The 19,676-nt window shown below is 47.0% G+C and overlaps 1 protein-coding gene across 1 annotated transcript; it reads right to left on the bottom strand.

Moving 5' to 3' along the window:
• Positions 1 to 3,437: 3,437 nt before the first annotated feature.
• Positions 3,438 to 6,232, bottom strand: KCNA5 (potassium voltage-gated channel subfamily A member 5). Its single transcript, XM_083440791.1, has one exon. It carries the CDS (start codon positions 5,924 to 5,926, stop codon positions 4,112 to 4,114), a length of 1,815 nt encoding a protein of 604 aa, XP_083296917.1. The 5' UTR covers positions 5,927 to 6,232; the 3' UTR covers positions 3,438 to 4,111.
• Positions 6,233 to 19,676: the final 13,444 nt, after the last annotated feature.

Raw genomic sequence — 19,676 nt, 5'->3', positions numbered from 1 at the left:
GGTAAATCTGACATCGAAAAACGTGAATCTATTTAAAGACAACTATGATAAATGTTGGTCAGAAGTTAAGAAAGATCTAGACACATGGTCAGGATTGAAACTTTCTCTGTTAGGAAGAATCGCCGTTATCAAAATGAATGTATTGCCTAGAATGTTATTTTTGTTTCAGACTTTACAAATAATAGACAAGATGGATTGTTTCAAGAGGTGGCAGAAAGACATATCCAAGTTTGTCTGGCAGGGCAAAAAGCCTAGAATAAAATTTAAGATTTTAACAGATGCTAAAGATAGAGGAGGCTTTGCCCTGCCAGACTTAAAACTGTACTATGAATCAGCAGCATTCTGCTGGTTGAAAGAATGGCTGCGCCTCGAGAATGCAGACATCTTGGATCTTGAAGGATTTGATAATAGATTTGGTTGGCATGCATATCTATGGTATGATAAGGTAAAATCTCATAAAGGTTTCAAAAATCATGTTGTCAGGAAAGCTTTGTACAATGTTTGGATTCGATATAAAGATTTACTTGAAAGTAAAACCCCCAGGTGGTTGTCACCTATGGAAGCCAAAGAGGTGAAAAAATTGAATATGGGGCCACATTGGCCTAAATATTCTGAAATTATAGTACAGGATGGTGAACAACTGAAACTGAAAAGTTTTGAGGAGTTGAAAGACAAGGTGAGAGATTGGCTACATTATAGACAAATAAATGAAGCATTTAAACAGGACAGAAAGATAGGCTTCCAGATGGAGAGATCCAAACTAGAAACAGAATTGTTAGAACCCAATACTAAAAACCTATCAAGGATGTATAATTTGTTGCTGAAGTGGAATACTCAAGATGAAATGGTGAAGTCTAGTATGATTAAATGGGCACAAGATATTGGACATGATATTGAGCTTGCTGACTGGGAGCAGTTGTGCACCACTGGTGTTAAATTTACGGCATGTAATGCCTTAAGAGAAAACATTATGAAAATGATCTACAGGTGGTACATGACTCCTGCTAAGTTAGCGAAGATCTATCATTTGCCCAGTAACAAATGCTGGAAATGTAATGAAACTGAGGGAACCTTCTTTCACCTTTGGTGGACCTGCCCGAAGATTAAGGCATTCTGGGAAATGATCTATAATGAAATTAAGAAAGTTCTCAAGAGAACCTTTTTCAAGAAACCAGAAGCTTTTCTCTTGGGCATGGTGGGCCAAATGGTGTCAAGGAAGGACAAGACATTTTTTATGTACGCCACAACAGCAGCAAGAATTCTCCTAGCAAAGTATTGGAAAACGCAAGAACTACCCACGCTGGAAGAATGGCAGTCGAAGGTGATCGATTATATGGGATTGGCGGAGATGACTGGCAGAATTCGAGACCGGGGGAAGGAGGCGGTGGAAGAAGATTGGAGTAAATTTAAAGAATATCTTAAAAATCGTTGTAATTTGGATGAAAACTAAGGTTCAGGGCAATAAGAGGTAAAGAGCTACAGCTGTTAATACTAAGTTAAAGAAAATTTAATTGATGGAAAAAAAGGTATACATTGTTTGACTAAAAAGTTGCTGAAAAATCTGAAATAAGGATGCAGAAAAGGGGTGGTATGGGGAGGTCCATTTTATATGTTTGTTATTGTTTTTGTTTATGTTATTGTTATGTTTGTTTTTTATGAGGAAAAATAAAAATTACTTAAAAAAAAAAAAGAAAGTCTTTCCACTTTGCTCTGCTGTCTGTAAGGTAAAAGGTAAAGGACCCCTGGATGGTTAAGTCCAGTCAAAGGTGACTCTGGGTTTGTGGCGCTCATCTCGCTTTCAGGCCGAGGGAGCCGGTGTTTGTCCACAGACAGCTTTCTGGGTCATGTGGCCAGCAGGACTAAACCACTTCTGGTGCAACAGAACACCATGACAGAAACCAGAGCGCACAGAAATGCCATTTACTTTCCTGCCACAGTGGTACCTATTTATCTACAGTGGTACCTTGGTTGGCAACCATTTTGGATTACAACCATTTTGGATTACAACCATGTCAAACCCTGAAGTGTTATGTCCCCTTTTTTTGGATTACAGTGGTACCTCGGGTTACATACGCTTCAGGTTACAGACTCCGCTAGCCCAGAAATAGTGCTTCAGGTTAACAACTTTGCTTCAGGATAAGAACAGAAATCGGGCTCCGGCGGTGCGGCAGCAGCAGGAGGCCCCATTAGCTAAAGTGGTGCTTCAGGTTAAGAACAGTTTCAGGTTAAGAACGGACCTCCGGAACAAATTAATTACTTAATCTGGGGTACCACTGTACAACCCTTTCTTTTTTATTACAACCAAATATTTTTTGGAGGCCCCATTGGCGAAAGGGCGCCTTGAGTTACAACCTGTTTTGGTTTACAACCAAACCTCTGGAACAGATCATGGTTGTAAACCAAGGTATCACTGTACTTGCATTGGCATGCTTTCAAACTGCTAGGTTGGCAGGAGCTGGGACAGAGCAACGGGTGGCGCTGTGGTCTAAACCACTGAGCCTCTTGGGCTTGCCGATCAGAAGGTCGGCGGTTCAAATCCCCGTGATGGGGTGAGCTATCTGTATGCACTTGGCTTCTGTGTGCTGAGGTCTTTCTGGTATGTAAAGAAGGATTAGACCATATGTTAATCATGACAGAATTCAAAGGAGTCTCGGGGCTAAGCTTTCAAGAGTGATTTAAAGCTACCTTGATTCACTTTCTTAGCTAAAGCACTCATTAACAAATGCAATTCAGGATGAATAGTTTTGAGTTAGATATAAACTAACCTTGATTGCCGGTCCTCTTCTATGTTCATTGAAACCTTCATTCACAATGAAATGGGAGTTCGACACAAACTCATATAACTTGGCTCCTTGCTGCAGCAACAACAAAAACGATGAGGATGGTTGTCTGAAGACATGGCTCAGCTGATTTCACGGCAGGCTGCATTATCCTAGGTGAACAAGGGAGTTCTGTGCTTCATACAGGTGGTCCTGACCCCAGCCATGTATCATTCAGGAACTTCGGTGCAGGAGGCTGCCAAATGGGCCCATTGAAGATTTCTCCATGCTTGTCCCATGCAAAATCGAAGCCACAAGAGCATCATTTAGATAACTGCATTCGATACTTTCAGAAGCGACCATTCCTGAAATACTGTCCGTGAGACAAGCATACAGTGAAAGCACTAAATGGTACTACCTGGAATCTAGTGTGCCAATTCCAAAGGGTTCACATCCTGAATATATTTATTCTCACACTCTGCTTATATCATGTCCAGTGCCTTTGATCTGTGGTGCACTTGGATCAAACCTGATTAATAGTAAACAGTTTCTAGTAACAAAACAAAACCCTTAAAAAACAACAGTTATAAAGGACAAACAACCAAACAGCAACACCAACAAACTTTTAAGATTTTTGTTTCTTGGGATAAAAAGCACATCACGGGATTATCAGAAATATTATACAGTATTATATGTATTTATTAAGAAAAAAAATCTGCATTTTTAATAATTTAAGGCTCAACAAGAGAACAAAACCCCAACTCTGACAACAAAATACTTTTCTGCTAGAAGGCTGAAAATACCACATTCACTTCACACACGAGAAAATCAGTTTTGTACTAAAAGGGGGGATATATTACTTCACTAAAAGTTTCTAGAGATTTTATGAAGTCATACATCACCGAAAAAGTGCTCTTTTCATCTATAAATATAATCAGACATATAGAAAATAGAAATATTTCAGCTTGAAACTACAGTACCAACAAATAATCCATTTACTTCCCATGGAAAAAGAGGGTTTGGACAAACGAACTGTGCTACAAATGAACTGTTTCTTTTTTAGTTAAATAAATTATCCACAAGCAACATCAATTTGCACTTAACAGCTTAGAAAGCCTCCTAGAGAATGGGAGGTGTCTAGCTTAGTCTTAGCTGGTTTTATAAATAGATGACAGTCTCATGGGAAGGGGAGAACATTAAAAACCAAAATGAAACAAAATAACTCGCTTTTTCCTGAAGGTTTCTTAAGAACGGCTACCATATTTCAAAAATGAACACTAAGTGACAGTACCATTTCACTTTCTCTAACAATTCCATCAAGCAAACTTCACCTTCTTCCTATTCCCCTTGTCTTACAAGTCTGTTTCCCTGTTGGTATCCAGGCAGAGTGCATAGAGAGATTTTCTGAGATCCATGCTGCTTTTAGCTTTGATGTTGGCCTTTTCCACAGACCCGGTCCCATTGTTAACCCCCTCGGCGTTTTCCAAGTGCACAACGGATTTGTCCAAAGAGTTTTTGCTGGTTCGTCTCTTCAAGTCCCCGGCTGAGCCGCCTTGAGCAGTACTAGACTCCTCCTTGAGGATCGCCTCTCCCTCATGGTCAGTTTCTCGGTGGTAGAAGTAGTTGAAGTTGGAGACAATAACCGGGACAGGCAGGGCAATGGTGAGCACGCCAGCAATAGCACACAAGGACCCCACAATCTTGCCCCCCACAGTGACAGGCCTCATATCCCCATAGCCCACCGTGGTCATGGTGACCACGGCCCACCAGAAGGCATCAGGGATGCTGGAGAAATGTGATTCGGGATCATCAGCCTCAGCAAAATACACGGCACTGGAGAAGAGAATCACGCCGATGAAAAGGAAGAAGATGAGGAGGCCCAGTTCCCTCATGCTGGCTTTCAAAGTCTGACCCAAGATCTGCAGCCCCTTGGAGTGCCTGGAGAGCTTGAAGATGCGGAAGACCCTGACCAGGCGGATGACTCTCAAGATGGCCAAGGACATGGCTTGCTGCTGGCCTCCGTTGCTGCTGCTGCTGCTGCTGCTGCTGCCCTGCGGTTGCTCCTTCTTCTGCTGCTCCTGAGCCAGCTCCGTCCCCAGCGTGATGAAGTAGGGGATGATGGCCACAATGTCAATGATGTTCATGATGTTCCTGGAGAACTCGGGCTTGCTGGGGCAGGCGAAGAAGCGCACGAGCAGCTCGAAGGTGAACCAGATGACGCACGTGGTCTCGATGATGAAGAAGGGGTCGCTGAGGGTGCTGGGCGCCGTCGGGGCGCTCTCCGCCGTGCCGTTGGGCGACGGGAGCAGGGGCACGCGCAGCTCCCGCTCGTCGCGGAACTCGGGCAGCGTCTCCAGGCAGAAGGTGATGATGGAGATGAGGATGACGAGCACGGAGACGATGGCGATGCCCCGCGCCGAGCTGGAGCTCTCCGGGTACTCGAAGATGAGCCACACCTGACGCTGGAACTCGTGCGCCGGGAGCGGCTTCTCCTCCTCGCGGATGAAGCCCTCGTCCTCGCGGAAGCGCTCCATGGCCTCGTCGCCCAGCTGGTAGAAGCGGATCTCGTCGGCGAACACATCGATGGAGACGTTGACGGGCCGCCGCAGCTTGCCGCCCGACTGGTAGAAGTAGAGGATGCCGTCGAAGCTGGGCCGGTTGCGGTCGAAGAAGTACTCGTTGCGCAGCGGGTCGAAGTACCGCATGCGCTTCTCGGGGTCCCCAAGCAGCGTGTCCGGGAACTGGCTGAGGGTCCCCAGCTGCGTCTCGAAGCGCAGCCCGGAGATGTTGAGCAGGACGCGCTGCTGGCCGCCCAGGGCGCGCTCGCTCTCCGCCTCCGCCTCCGGCCCCTCGTCGCCCTCGTCGCCCCCAGCAGCCGCCGACGACGAAGACGGAGGCGGCTCAGTGGCCGAGGGGGCCCCGGCCGCGGCCCTGGCCCTGCCCGGGCGGGGGGGCCCTTCCTCATCGGCCGCCAGCATGGCCACGTCGGGTGGGCGCAGGAGGCCTCGCGGCGAGCCGCGCGCTGCGCCCGGCTCCGGGCAGCCCTCCTTGGCGCCGCACTCGGGCAGCCAAGGGAGCCGCTCAGCCCGGCTCAGGCCGCCGCCGGGGCCATCTTCGCCGATGGCCGTGGCGCCGCCGTTCTCCAGCGTTACCAGCGCGATCTCCATGGGGAGCAGCCGAGGCGGCGTCGGGGGCACCAAGAGGCATCGGAGGCGCCCCGCATGCTGCGCCCCGTCCGAGGCAGCCACCTCCCGGTGGGGCGGCGCGCCTCCTCCTCCTGCTGCTGCTGCTTGGGCGCGCACGAAGCGCGCCAAGCGGCGGCCAAACGCGGAGAGGAGGCGGCAGGCTCTCGCTCGCTGGCTCGCCGGCTCCTCCTGACGTCAAGCGGGGCTCTCGCCTTCTTCCCGGGCGGCGACGAGGAGGCGGGGGTCCCGGCGGCGCTCGTCTCTCCGGCGCAACCGCGGCCTCGGCAAATGCGCGCGCGCGCGCGCCCCCCACGCCGCCACCGCCGCCTGCTAAGCGAAAGCCCGCCCCCCGCGGCGCGCCGGGCCCGGCGACGAAGAGCCGCTGCTGCGCGCGCGGGGCGGGACGCGGGAGATGCGCGCGCGCGCGCGCCGCCTGGACCTCTGCCTCCGGGTGGAACGAGAGTGCCTCCGGGCGCGCTGCGCAGCGAACGAGGTAGAGAGCCCCGGGGCGCCTCTCTCCGGACGGGTCATCTCCATAGTTCTCGAGGGAGCGCTCCCGGCGCAACTTTGCGCACCTGTTGGGATGCGCGGGGATTCCACTCCGAGGCAGCGGAGATGCGCCCAGGCGGCGGGGGGTTGTTTTGCTTCGGCAAATACGGCGGCGGGGGAGGGGGGGCGGCGGCGGGGGAACTGCGGCTTCCCAGGGATAATGCAAGAGATTATTACTGTTCCCTTGTGATATTACTTTCATCATCCAGCGCACGAGTAGAGAGCGGGGGGGGGGGGGGAGAGAGAGAGGATTATATCTCAGGAAAGCCACACGGATGTTTTGCCAGTACATTTGCAGCAGCAGAGAAATGGAGGCGTGTGGAAAGCCAGACAGCTCTGCAAACGCCGCTACAATTTGCCATTTAGGTAGGGCTTCTGTTCTAAGTCTTGCGCGTGCAGCAGCATCAGAAATCTTTTCCGGTTAAGGTTGGTCCATGTTTTATCTCCGAGACGGGGATGGAGAGAAAGTGGCCGGGGAACCTGTGGCTGATAAGCCCACCTGGTGCGTTTACAGTGAAGGGGCTCGCCTAGTCACACACAGGATCAACAGGAGCCAAAAGATCTCAGTCTCAGACCTGAGACTCAGAGGCATAGATAGCCCCTTTCATGAACTGGATTTTTTGGGTTTGGTTTTGGCTAAAGGGATTTTACATCAAATGGGTCATATGCTCAATATATACACCCTAATGAAAAAATTCTCAACAGCCAAGAAACTGCTCTTCTTCCTCCTTCTCCTACATTGGAGGTGCTCCCTTAAACACCCCCACTGGCCTTAAAAGTTTGGTAACCTCTGATGGACAACAGAGACTGGCAGCAGTTCATGGCAAATGCACAGAGAATGACCAAAGAAGTATTAATAAGAATGGCCATTGTTTCCTCTTCAGAACAAAGGAGTGAAGGAGCTTTGGTTGGACCTGCCTAAGGTGGCCTTGAATGACCTCAGGTAGTTGTCATTGTCAACTGTTCCTTTGAATGTTTTGGCTTGTTTTCCCACTTCATGGAGTATGGAATCAGCTGCCTTGCGGACTCAAGAGGCAGCAGCAAGGTTGTGGCAGATAACCCACAGGCATGGCCATGTGGCAAATGGGCATATAATATAATCATAGATTTATGGAGTTAGAAGGGACATGACAGTCATCTAGTCCAACCCCCTGCAATGCAGGAATCTTTTGCCCAATGTGGGGCTTGAACCCACAACCCTAAGATCACAAGCCTCATGCTTCTTTCTTTGACTGTCCTGAGATCCTGGTGCAATGTTGCCAAAGATGGGCACTGTTCCTCGTCTTTCCTTTCTTCTGTGCTTCTGATTTCTAGGCTTCTGATTTCTAGGCATACGTTCTTGCCGGCTTCAAAGTCTCTGGCATTTCAAATCCCCCTTTGTACTTGTTTTTAAAATCTTAAGGACTAGAAACTTAATTAAAAGAAGAATCTGTACCAGCTAAAACTTGGGGCACTGAATACAGGTGTATTTTGTTTGTTTGCTTGAAACCACTTGCTGACAACACACATTCTCAGCTGCTTCTTTTTTTGCATTGTTAGTCTAGATCAGGGGTCAGCAACCTTTCTCAGCTGTGGGCCGGTCCACTGTCCCTCAGACCATGTGGTGGGCCGGACTATATTTTGAAGAAAAAAAAATCAATGAATTCCTATGCCTCACAAATAACCTAAAGATGCATTTTAAATTAAAGCACACATTCTGCTCATGTAAAAACACCAGGCAGGCCCCACAAATAACCCAGAGATGCATTTTAAATAAAAGGACACATACTACTCATGTAGTATGATCAGTACACGCTGATTCCCAGACCGTCCATGGGCCGGATTGAGAAGGCGATTGGGCCACATCCAGCCCCCGGGTCTTAGGTTACCTACCCCTGGTCTAGATGACCCTTTGGGGCTGTTCTAATGCTACAGTTTTACAATTCTGTGAAATCAAAAACTTCCTCTTTCAGGTTCAGCCTCTCCCATTGCTATTTCCCTATACAGTAATGCAATTTTAAAACCCAGGAATCTAAAACAGAACCTGACTAAACAAAGGGCACTTAATCACCTACCCATCACACTGAGCAGTAAAGCAATAAAATGGGCTCAACCTGTAATCTGTCAGTTAATGTTAGAAATTGCATTTGCTGAATGGAACTTACTTGCAAGTAGGCAATATGGAAGGATGCTATAATATAATGCCTTGCTGGATAATATTCTGTAGAATTAAGTGCTTTAATTTTGCTTCCTGCCAATTGAAGAAAAACTGCCTTTGTGATGCTGTAGGGTAGGTCTTTAGTGTGGAAACAACCGGTTTTTCCTACAAAGATTTTGTTGTGGAGATTGCTGTGGTTTGGTGTCATTTTGTTGCTGCAATTAATATTTTTGCTGTTATTTTCCCTATTGGCTTTGCTGTTTTTTTGAAGTTGTTTTTGTATGTTTTATTGTCATAATTTTGAAGGCCACCTCCAAAGGGTGGGGGGGATAAAATGCTCCAAATAAAGAAAATGAAATAATAAAACCTGCTGAGCCAGGCTCTTTTGGGGCAGGAAGAGCCCTCCCCCCAATAACCCACTGCAGAAAACTCCTGGGTCACTCTGCAGGGATATTTTCATACTCAATCTGTCTGTCGAGCCATATCATTCCCAATTTCCTAAGGATTAACTCATTTCCCTTTAATGCAAAACGTTGCCCTCATATTTCAAATCTGCCCCAAAGATACAAAATATCCCTGCAACAGAAAAAAAATTAATTATGTTAAATGGTTGACATTAGTGATTATTTCCTGCCAACGTGGTCCTTTTGATATGATTTTCTTCCAACAATTTAATACGGTGTTAGTGGCATCTAAGGTTACAAGCTTGCAAAAATAATCGGTGTAGATTATTTATTGTTGAGAACTGGAGGTTACCTTATGAGGGGAGGGGGGGTCAAGAGTCACCCGTGGGGCGTGAGAAACTTGCAGGTACATCAACTGGCCACAGAGACAGGAGCTATGAAACTGCAGGCGTAGCTTTATCTCTGCCATTCTACGCAACCGTATTTTTAAACCAGAACTGTTGGGGATAATTCTTCATGTTTCTTTCTTTTTTTTGAACGAGAACTAGGAGCTGCACTCCTGCTCATGTCCTCACCAGCCCACCCTACCCCCTCTCCCACCCTATGCCAAACAACCCCAACCCCACACACTAACCCCTTAGACCTGTCAGTTTGCATTTCTTAGTACAGAAAGTATTGGTTTGATGTGCAGAGATCTTTCCTATTCTATTTAATTCAAGAGGGTTCTGGCAGCTTCTCTGTGTGAAAGAAACAAGCAGAAGGTTCGTGATATTTGGGTGATTCCTTCAGAGAAGCTGATTGCAGCTGTCTTAAACTGGTTCTCTTATCTCTTTCTGTCAAGGGCATGCTGTCTATAAGAAGCCAGAAGGAGCATGGGTTTCACTTGCTTTCTCTATCTCTTTTCCTAACGGTGTGGTGTTCTGTATATAGTGTTAAGGTTTAGTCTTATTATAACTTATTGTAAGTTTAAGTGAAGTCTGCTGCAACTTGATTTCTTATGGACAGCGCCATTCCTGAATGTCCTGGATTTGTGACCATTATGCTCATTTGCCTTCAGTTGGTACAAAAATGGTATTATACACCTGTAAGGTTATATCATATTACAAAATCTGGAAGTAAGAATTGTTGGAGGAAATGTGGAGTGATGGGAACATACAGTCATATGTGGTGGGACTGTCCGTTAGTTAATGAATTTTGGAAACAGATTGGTATAGAAATATGGGGAATTGTGGGTTGGAAGGTGGGAATATCTAAATTAATGCTTCTTATTAGCCTGAGTAGCACCAAGTTAAAAACAAAAGAGGAATGTAAATGGGTAAAATGGATGGTAACTGCAGCCAGACAGGTTATAGTGAGTAATTGGAAAAATGCAGAAGAGCTAGGGGTGAACCAATGGAGGAAAAAACTGAATAATATTATAATTTTAGAATATCTAACTGTGAAGATTCACAGAATGAAAGGGTTTAAGGTCAGTGAGAAAGAGGAGGATTGGTTTGAGAAGATACTGAATTATTTGGGTAGGTTTGACCAATTTGGGGCAATTAAAATGTTAAAAGTTAAATAAACCTTGCAGATGGGGGAGTATTAACATATATAAAATTGTACATATGGTTGATTTGAATATGTTATTATTGATTATGTATACCCAATGTATCAGCTGCCAGGGGGGTTTCACTGTTTGTGTTTTGGTTGTTGGTAAAAAAAATATATTAAAAAAATTGCCTTCAGTAGCAGTAAAGCTCTGCTGGATGAAATATTAATGGCCTCTGGTCTATCTTTTGGGAATCCTGCAATGTGTTTAAGTTTTTACTCTGCTAACTATACTCTGGAGTTCTGCTCTGGATCAATATTGAGTAGAATTCCACGACAAGACAAGCAATGAGAAACCTTTCTGGCTCCCACTCTGAGGACTAACATTTGACAGGTGGGTGGGGCAACCCACCTATCAATCACATGGCATTCTGATGTCACACGGTGGACAGGTGCTGCTCCTGCCCGTTGTCCAAATCAGCAGTTGAAATGGGGAGTGTGGGAAGGTGTAGTGGGAAGGTGGGAGTGTGGTGGAGTGGTTAATAGCGGTGGACTCGTAATCTGGTGAACCGGGTTCGCTTCCCTGCTCCTCCACATGCAGCTGCTGGGTGACCTTGGGCTACTCACACTTCTCTAAAGTCTCTCAGCCTCACTCACCTCACAGAGTGTTTGTTGTGGGGGAGGAAGGGAAAGGAGATTGTTAGCTGCTTTGAGACTCCTTTGGGTAGTGATAAAGCGGGATATCAAATCCAAACTCTTTTTATTGCAAACACTTCCCTACACTAATTTCAGCCACTTCATCTTCTCCCCCTTGCATGTCAGAGGTGCAAAGGAGAAGTGTGGGGGTGGTCACAAAAGGCTCAGGCCCCCTTTCCACCTCATGCTGCTGCCCCAGCCAATGTCATAGAAAGTGGTCTCGGCCAGAAGGGACAGCCCAGGAAGGAGCCACCGGATGGGGGATCGGTGGCAGCTGCAGGACTGGCTTGGCCACGCCAGTTGTCTGCCACTTCTGGCCACCCTCCCCCATCCTGCGCTGCTCTTCCTTCCCAGGCTGACTCTTCATTCTGGGGAGAGGCTGAGGTAGCACAGCAGATGACCAAGCTAGGTGGCAAGGAGGAAGGTGGCCAGCAGGAGCACCAGCCAGCCCGCAAATCTGGCTGGCAAGAGGAGGAACCAAAAGAGCTTGAGGGAGCTGCTGCAGCCTGTTCTATGTGGGATGTGAAACACAAGAGCAGTCAAGTACAGTGGTACCCCGCAAGACGAATGCCTCAGAAGACGAAAAACCCCGCTAGACGAAAGGGTTTCTGAGGTGCTTCACAAGACGGATTTTTCTAAGGGCTTGCTTCACTAGACGAAACAGCCCTGCCTCTCCTGTCATGGCAACGGTCACTGCAAGCACGCACGCTCGCTTCCCCATTCCTCCGGCTCCCTCCCACCTTCCTGCTGACGGCTCCTCCGGCTCCCTCCCACCTTCCGGCCGACCTTCCGACCTTCGGGCTGCCTCGCGCCGCTGCCCACCGCCCTCGCGCGCTCCCCTCAAGAGCCGTTGCCGCCAGCAGCCAGTGTTGCAGCCGGAGTCGCGCTCCTGAGCCCCGCCGCCCTCCAGCAGCAGCGTCGCGCGGTGTCCACAAGGTGCGGGTGAGTCCAAGAACCGGCTGCGGCAGCTGCCCTGCTTATCCCCACCCCTCCCCACCGTGGTGCTTCGCAAGACGAAAAAACTCGCTCTACGAAAAATCTCGCAGAACGAATTAATTTCGTCTTGCGGGGCACCACTGTACAACATTCCTAGAGTGAACTTGTTTACACATGGGGAGGAATGTTTGTCCAGCCAGCAGGTAAACTTCCTGTTTCCTTCTGGGCTGGGGCAGACTTCCTCTGCGTGTGACTGGAGGTGGGTGTGGCCTCACCTGTGCAGGTAATGACAAAAGCACAGGGCAGGGCAGCCATCTCTCTTTCATCACATGCATCGAAGAAACAACATCTACTGAGCCAAAGATGCCCTCTTGGCTTCCAGCCAAGAGAGGACAAAGGGACTCTCTTCTTTTGAGATAGATTCCAAGTGTATGTTACTTCATTAAGCTAAGTCTGCCTTCTGGGATCTGATTGTGAACAGAATGATATGTGAGTAAACTTTTTATACTTTTGTAAAAGACTGTGTCGTCTCTTATATTTTATGAGGGGGAAAAGGGGGAAATACCAGAACAGTTATTATAGAGGCTTTAGCGAGCCTGAGCAAACGCATCCGTTGCAAAGTTTAAAATAAGGGGAATGTTACTCTGCTGATATTTTGGGAACTTGTTAGCACAAGTTGGATAAGGATATAATCCGACAATATATCCTCTCCTGCATCCCTGAACATTCCCACATTCTAGCTGTCCTGCTGTGGATCACCTGGGCTTCCCTTCCAGCATCTCCTTCTGTGGCCAAGCAAACTGCAGTGTGACTACAGTCTTACATTTTTATTACATGTAAAGATAGATTGGGGGCATTCTTTGCAAAGTGCTTAATTAGAAAGCAGAGCTACAGGTTTATTGTCATCATTTTGGGAGGTCTAAGGGGAAATCAAATGATAACAGTGGGACTGCGTCAATGTAAACATGTTGTTCAGTGGGACTTACTCCCAAGTAAACACACTGAGAAATCAACAAAATGATTCAGCGAAACGAAGTTGGGAATCCTTATTTTTGATGTAATCCTTGTTTCTCTTCGGCCCCAATCTAATGATAGACCCTCTGAGTGTCCCTATTTTCCAGGAGCATCCCTGATTTAGAGAAGCCATCCCGGTTTCTGATTTGATCCCAGAATGTCCCGCTTTTCCTTAGCATGTCCCGATTTCCATTGGAGAAATGTTGGAGGGTATGGTGTTATTATCCAACCCCCAAGCCACCTGAAGGCAATCCTCTATAGGGAAGTTTTTTTAATGTTTAATATTTCATTATGTTTTTATATACTGTATGTTGAAAGATGCTCAGCATGCTGGGGGTGACCCAATAAGATGTAAATACAGTGGTAAATACAGTGGTACCTCAGGTTAAGAACTTAATTCGTTCCAGAGGTCCGTTCTTAACCTGAAATTGTTCTTAACCTGAGGTACCACTTTAGCTAATGGGGCCTCCCGCTGCCGCAGCACGATTTCTGTTCTCATCCTGAAGCAAAGTTCTAAACCCGAGGTACTATTTCTGGGTTAGCGGAGTCTCTAACCTGAAGCGTCTGTAACCCGAGGTACCACTGTAGTAAAATTATCTTTATGGAATGGGATGTCCATATTTTCATTGGAGGAATGTTGGAGGGTATGTAATGAGGAATGCCTGTTCATCTGCTGTAGTGCCTCTGCATGTTGAATAACTTTCTGGGGTATCTTTTTAAATAAATAAAAAATTCTGCTATTGTACAGTTGAATTCCTGCAGAACACAACAATATGAGGTTGGTTTTTTTAATGACACAAGTTTATTTCATAACATGATAGTGTTTAGATTCATTTTAATTTCTTTTCTTCCAGTTATGCTTCCCCAATAAAAGATAATTGAAAAGATGATTTGGAAAGTAAACAGCAGCTGGGGGGTGGGGGGCTTTTACATCGGCTGAATCCCCTGTCCCACATTCAATTTTAAAATATCAATACGTGGGATTTTAATTTCTGCTTTTTTCTTCCTGCAGGATCACAATGGTGCTCCTGCAGGAAGGTTTCAAAATATCAACAACAAGCTTTAGAGGAACATTTAAAAAAGAAAACAGTGTGTGAGGAGACTCGGCAATAGTCCATAATCTAAAATCTGTGGCGCAGAACCCCCATGAACTGAATTGCCAGGACAATATGGATTACAACTAGGGGAATTGGCTCAATCTCTCCCCCCCCCCCCCCCGCAGTATGTTTTAGGGCATCCTGTTGATTCACACAGGGCAACCATGAGGCCTTGAGCATGCCCTAGTCCCATATGTGGGAATGTTGAGGGTGGCAGGAGAGGGTATATTGTTTATTACTATCTACCCTAACTTGCGCTAGCATGTTCCTTCAATTAGCAGGGTGTATTCCCCTTCTTAAAAGGTAAAGGGACCCCTGACCATTAGGTCCAGTCGTGGCCGACTCTGGGGTTGCGGCGCTCTTCTCGCTTTATTGGCCGAGGGAGCTTCCGGGTCATGTGGCCAGCATGACTAAGCCACTTCTGACAAACCAGAGCAGCGCACGTAAACGCTGTTTACCTTCCCGCCAGAATGGTTCCTATTTATCTACTTGCACTCTGATGTGCTTTCGAACTGCTAGGTTGGCAGGAGCTGGGACTGAGCAACGGGAGCTCAACCTGTCGCGGGGATTTGAACTGCCGACCTTCTGATTGGCAAGTCCTAGGCTCTGTGGTTTAACCCACAGCGCCGCCCGTGTCCATTCATCTTCTTACACAGCAGAAAGCTGGTTGCAAGCTCAGTTTCAGCAGTACAGGAAGTTCACAGGATGGAAAGGAAGAGAGAAAAGTGGCTGCGTGACTTGACCTTTTACCAGGTCTGGAAAGGTCATGCCCACTCAACTAGTCACATGCAAGGAAGGATGCTCCAGGCCAGAAGGAACAGGAAGTTTCGACTGGCTGGACCAAACATTCCCCTGCATGTCCACTCTAGCAAAACAAGGAATGTTGTACTTGACTGCTCCCACTGGATTACATCTCACACCGTAACTTCTCTGTCCTGCACACTCTTGAGGAAACAGCGGTCACAGTCGACAATGGAAGCTTGTCTGTCATTATGGATCCTCACATTGAGGAAAGCTTGATAAGCTTTCTGGGAATTGCAAATGATCTCTGGAACATTGATTAAAAACCCGTGGGATTGCGGGAGAATAGCTGAAGGATATATGGGCACAGCAAAGGCATGGGAAGTCTGTTCTTAGAGCCTGTTCAGTCAGTCCCTATTTTCATGAATCCAAATTACTGGGAATGGGGAAAGGAGATAATGTTTCTGTGTAAGCTCCCAGAGGGAGACCCCAGTTGAAAGGCTCTTCTGTTTCCTGTGCAGTGGATTAAATTGCAACGCCATTGACAAATCACAGCAAAACATCTGCATGGGGGTGTAGTCTCTGTACTGAAGTCTAATCCCCCCTGAAAAAATTCATTAATGTATTCAGGGCATTCACATGCTTCTATCTATAGCATCTGGCTGGTCTATTTCAGCCTCATCCTTGCAGGTGATGATGCTTCTGGGGGCGTTTCCCAGTACAGTGGTACCTCGGGTTAAGTACTTAATTTGTTCCAGAGGCCCGTTCTTAACCTGAAACTGTTCTTAACCTGAAGCACCACTTTAGCTAATGGGGCCTCCCGCTGCTGCTGTGCCACTGGAGCACGATTTCTGTTCTCATCCTGAAGCAAAGTTCTTAACCTGAAGCACTATTTCTGGGTTAGCGGAGTCTGTAACCTGAAGCGTATGTAACCTGAGGTACCACTGTACAAGTTAGGTTTTATTTTGATTTAGAAAGAAACTGGTTTTCACCCAAGCCTTGTAGCAGGAATTGGGAACTAGGAATCATAGAATCATAGAATCATAGAGTTGGAAGAGACCACAAGGGCCATCGAGTCCAACCCCCTGCCAAGCAGGAAACACCATCAGAGCACTCCTGACATATGGTTGTCAAGCCTCACAGGAAGAGGACCTGTTTTCTGGTATGTATGAGCAGTGCTTTTGTTCCATTAAAAAATGTTTATGGGTACTCTCATTTTCCTATTCATATTGAAATACTGTCCCTCAATGAGGCCAAACTTAGATTCACAAAATGTTTAGGGGTATGCGTACCCCTGTGGGCCCCCCCCCCCAGAAAAAAGCACTGTGCATTAGAAATGGATAGGTTGGAGGCCCAAAAGGAATTGCTGGGGGGGGCAGAGAAACAAGACAAAAATGCCCACCCCTCTATAGTATCCCACTGTGAGATTTCTGAACATTAACTGCCGAGTTATAGGACTGCTTATCTAGCTCCAAGCTTGAGTGGAGGAGAGGGTGGAGAAGGGAGTCTACTGCTATGGGTAAGTTTGGAGTGGAAGAGGGGCTCATATCACACACATCCTCAGCCCTAATTTCATCTTTCATTCCAGGATATTTTAAGCTGTTGGGGCATTTGGGGAACACTGTGTACAGTTCCGGTCACCTCGCCTCAAAGAGGGTATTGTGGAGTTGGGAACGGTTCAGAAAGGGGCCACTAAAATGATCAAGCAGATGGAGAGACTCTCAAAGGAGGAAAGGTTGCAGACAGCCAGTTTAAAGAAAAGGCAACAAGAGGTGACATGATAGAAGTACAGTGGTACCCCGCAAGACGAATGCCTCGGAAGACGAAAAACCCGCTAGACGAAAGGGTTTTTCGTTTTCTGAGGTGCTTTGCAAGACGGATTTTCCAAAGGGCTTGCTTCACTAGACGAAACGGCCCTGCCTCTCCTGTCATGGCGACGGTCGCACACTCACTTCCCCGCTCCTCCGGCTCCCTCCCACCTTCCTGCTGACTGCTCCTCCGGCTCCCTCCCACCTTCCGGCCGACCTTCCGGCTGCCTCGCGCCGCTGCCCACCGCCCTCGCACGCTCCCCTCAGGAGCCGTTGCCGCCAGCAGCCAGCGTTGCAGCCGGAGTCGCGATCCTGAGCCCCGCCGCCCTCCAGCAGCCGCGTCACGCGGTGTCCACAAGGCGCGGGTGACTCCAAGGACCGGCTGCGGCAGCTGCCCTGCTTCTCCCCACCCCTCCCCGCTGTGGTGCTTCGCAAGACGAAAAAACTCGCTCTACCAAAAAACTCGCGGAACGAATTAATTTCGTCTTGCGAGGCACCACTGTACATACAACTATGCATGGCATAGAGAGAAGGAATTGAGAGAGAAAATTTCTCTACCACAACACTTGTGGGCTTTCAATGAAGCTGAACGTTGTTGGGTTGAGGACTGATAAAAGAAGGTACTTTTAATGCAGGGCCTGGTTAAACTATGGAACTCGCTGCCACAGCAGGCAGTGCTGGCCGCTTTAAAAGAGAATTGGACAACTTCATGGAGGAGAAGGATACCAATGGTTGCTAGCCATGTTGGCTATGCTTTACCTCCACAGCCAAAGGTACCAATGCTTCAGTATACCAGCTGCTGAAAACCACAGAAGAAGGGAGTGGTCAGATCCTACTCTTCTTATTTCCTTGTATTCTCTCCTTGTGGTATGCAATAAGATGGTTTAGTGTAGTGGAAAAGAGAATAAGCTATTAATCCAGACATCTTTGCTTCAAACCTCTGTCTGTCTGTCTGTCTGTCTGTCTCTCTCTCTCTCTCTCTCTCTGCTTCAGCCTCTTTCTGCAATATGGGGCTATAATAATGACCTTACAGAGCTGCTGTCAGGATTTCAAATATTATTTTTGAGTGCCATTTAAGCACACTTGTTGTTGTTTAGTCATTTAGTCATGTCCGACTCTTCGTGACCCCATGGACCAGAGCACTCCAGGCACTCCTGTCTTCCACTGCCTCCCACAGTCTTCTCTTCTCATGAGGTGGCCAAAGTATTGGAGCCTCAGATTTAGGATCTGTCCTTCCACTCAGTGCTGATTCCTTTCAGAATGAATAGGTTTGATCTTCTTGCAGTCCATGGGACTCTCAAGAGTATCTCTTGGTAATTAACAGTAATGCTTTTGTATGCATGTAGACAGCATCTAGACAGCATCTTAAACAGAAGAGACATCACCTTGCCAACAATGGTCCGTATAATTAAAGCTATGGGTTTCCCAGTAGTGATGTATGGAAGTGAGAGCTGGACCATAAAGAAGGCTGATCACCGAAGAATTGATGCTTTTGAGTTATGGTGCTGGAGGAGACTCTTGAGAGTCCCATGGACTGCAAGAAGATCAAACCTATCCATTCTGAAGGAAATCAGCCCTGAGTGCTCACTGGAAGGACAGATCCTGAAGCTGAGGCTCCAATACTTTGGCCACCTCATGAGAAGAGAAGACCCTGATGTTGGGAAAGATGGAGGGCACAAGGAGAAGGGGATGACAGAGGACGAGATGGTTGGACAGTGTTCTCGAAGCTACCAGCATGTGGGAGCTACCTCCCTGTGGGAGGCAGTGGAAGACAGGAGTGCCCAGTGTGCTCTGGTCCATGGGGTCACGAAGAGTCAGACACGACTAAACAACTAAACAACAACATAGCTTGGGCAGCACAGGGCAAAGAATGAAGGGAGAAGCCCAAGCACAAAGGACCTTTTTGCTCTAAGGTCCCCTGTCTAATCCTCAATTTATTCCCCTTGAAATCTCTTCCTCTGAATCATCATCATCATCTCTTGTTACATAGGAAACATCTCCAAGTGACTTAGGACATTTTAAAGAGCAAAAGTGCAAGTAAAACAAAACAAAACATGATAAAAAACAAGCAGTTCATAAAAATCCTCAATGACAGCAGCAAAAAGCTTCAGCAGCACATCTAACAGGAAATAGTTATAGAGCACAAGACTCTTAATCATAGGGGTTCAAGCCCCACGTTGGGAAAAAGATTCCTGCATGAAAAGTTTAAACTGAGACCAAAAAAATAGTTTAAACTTAATATTAAATAATTTTGGGGCATGCAGATAAATTACAGATGGTTTTAATCATCTGATCCGTGGAAGGTTTTCCATGCATGAACAGAGTCTCATTTTATATTCCAAGCAGAGAATAACTTCTTGGGCCAAGATGCTCAATTCACAATAGCTCCAATATGAGCTGTGCAAATTGGTATTCAGAACCAAGGAATACAGAGGAGGAGAATGAAATCTTTCCATTCCATTCCAAAACTGGGGGTCCAGCATTGGTTTGGTCTGGTCCAGTTAAATTCCAGGTGGAAACCCAGATTTTTGAATAATAATAATAATTATTATTATTATTATTATTATTATTATTATTATTTATATCCCGCCCTCCCCAGCCGAAGCCAGGCTCAGGGCGGCTAACAACAATAAAACATTACAAAAGTACAGCACAAACAACACTCTAAAATCATTCATTATAAAATTAATTAATTCAAGCCACTGGCAACCATTGGGCCAGCGCTCCGCGAAGATTGCCGAGGGAGGGAGTCAGGCTGTGCCCTGGCCAAAGGCCTGGTGGAACAGCTCTGTCTTGCAGGCCCTGTGCAAAGATGTCAAG

Source organism: Podarcis tiliguerta (assembly GCF_965153285.1).
Source record: "Podarcis tiliguerta genome assembly, chromosome: 5".
Classification (NCBI taxonomy): domain Eukaryota; kingdom Metazoa; phylum Chordata; class Lepidosauria; order Squamata; family Lacertidae; genus Podarcis; species Podarcis tiliguerta.
This window is presented reverse-complemented; position numbering and strand designations above follow the sequence as displayed.

Bases quoted from the DNA above. Each gene is read 5' to 3' on its own strand.
- KCNA5 (XM_083440791.1), bottom strand. From the start codon at position 5,926: ATGGAGATCGCGCTGGTAACGCTGGAGAACGGCGGCGCCACGGCCATC.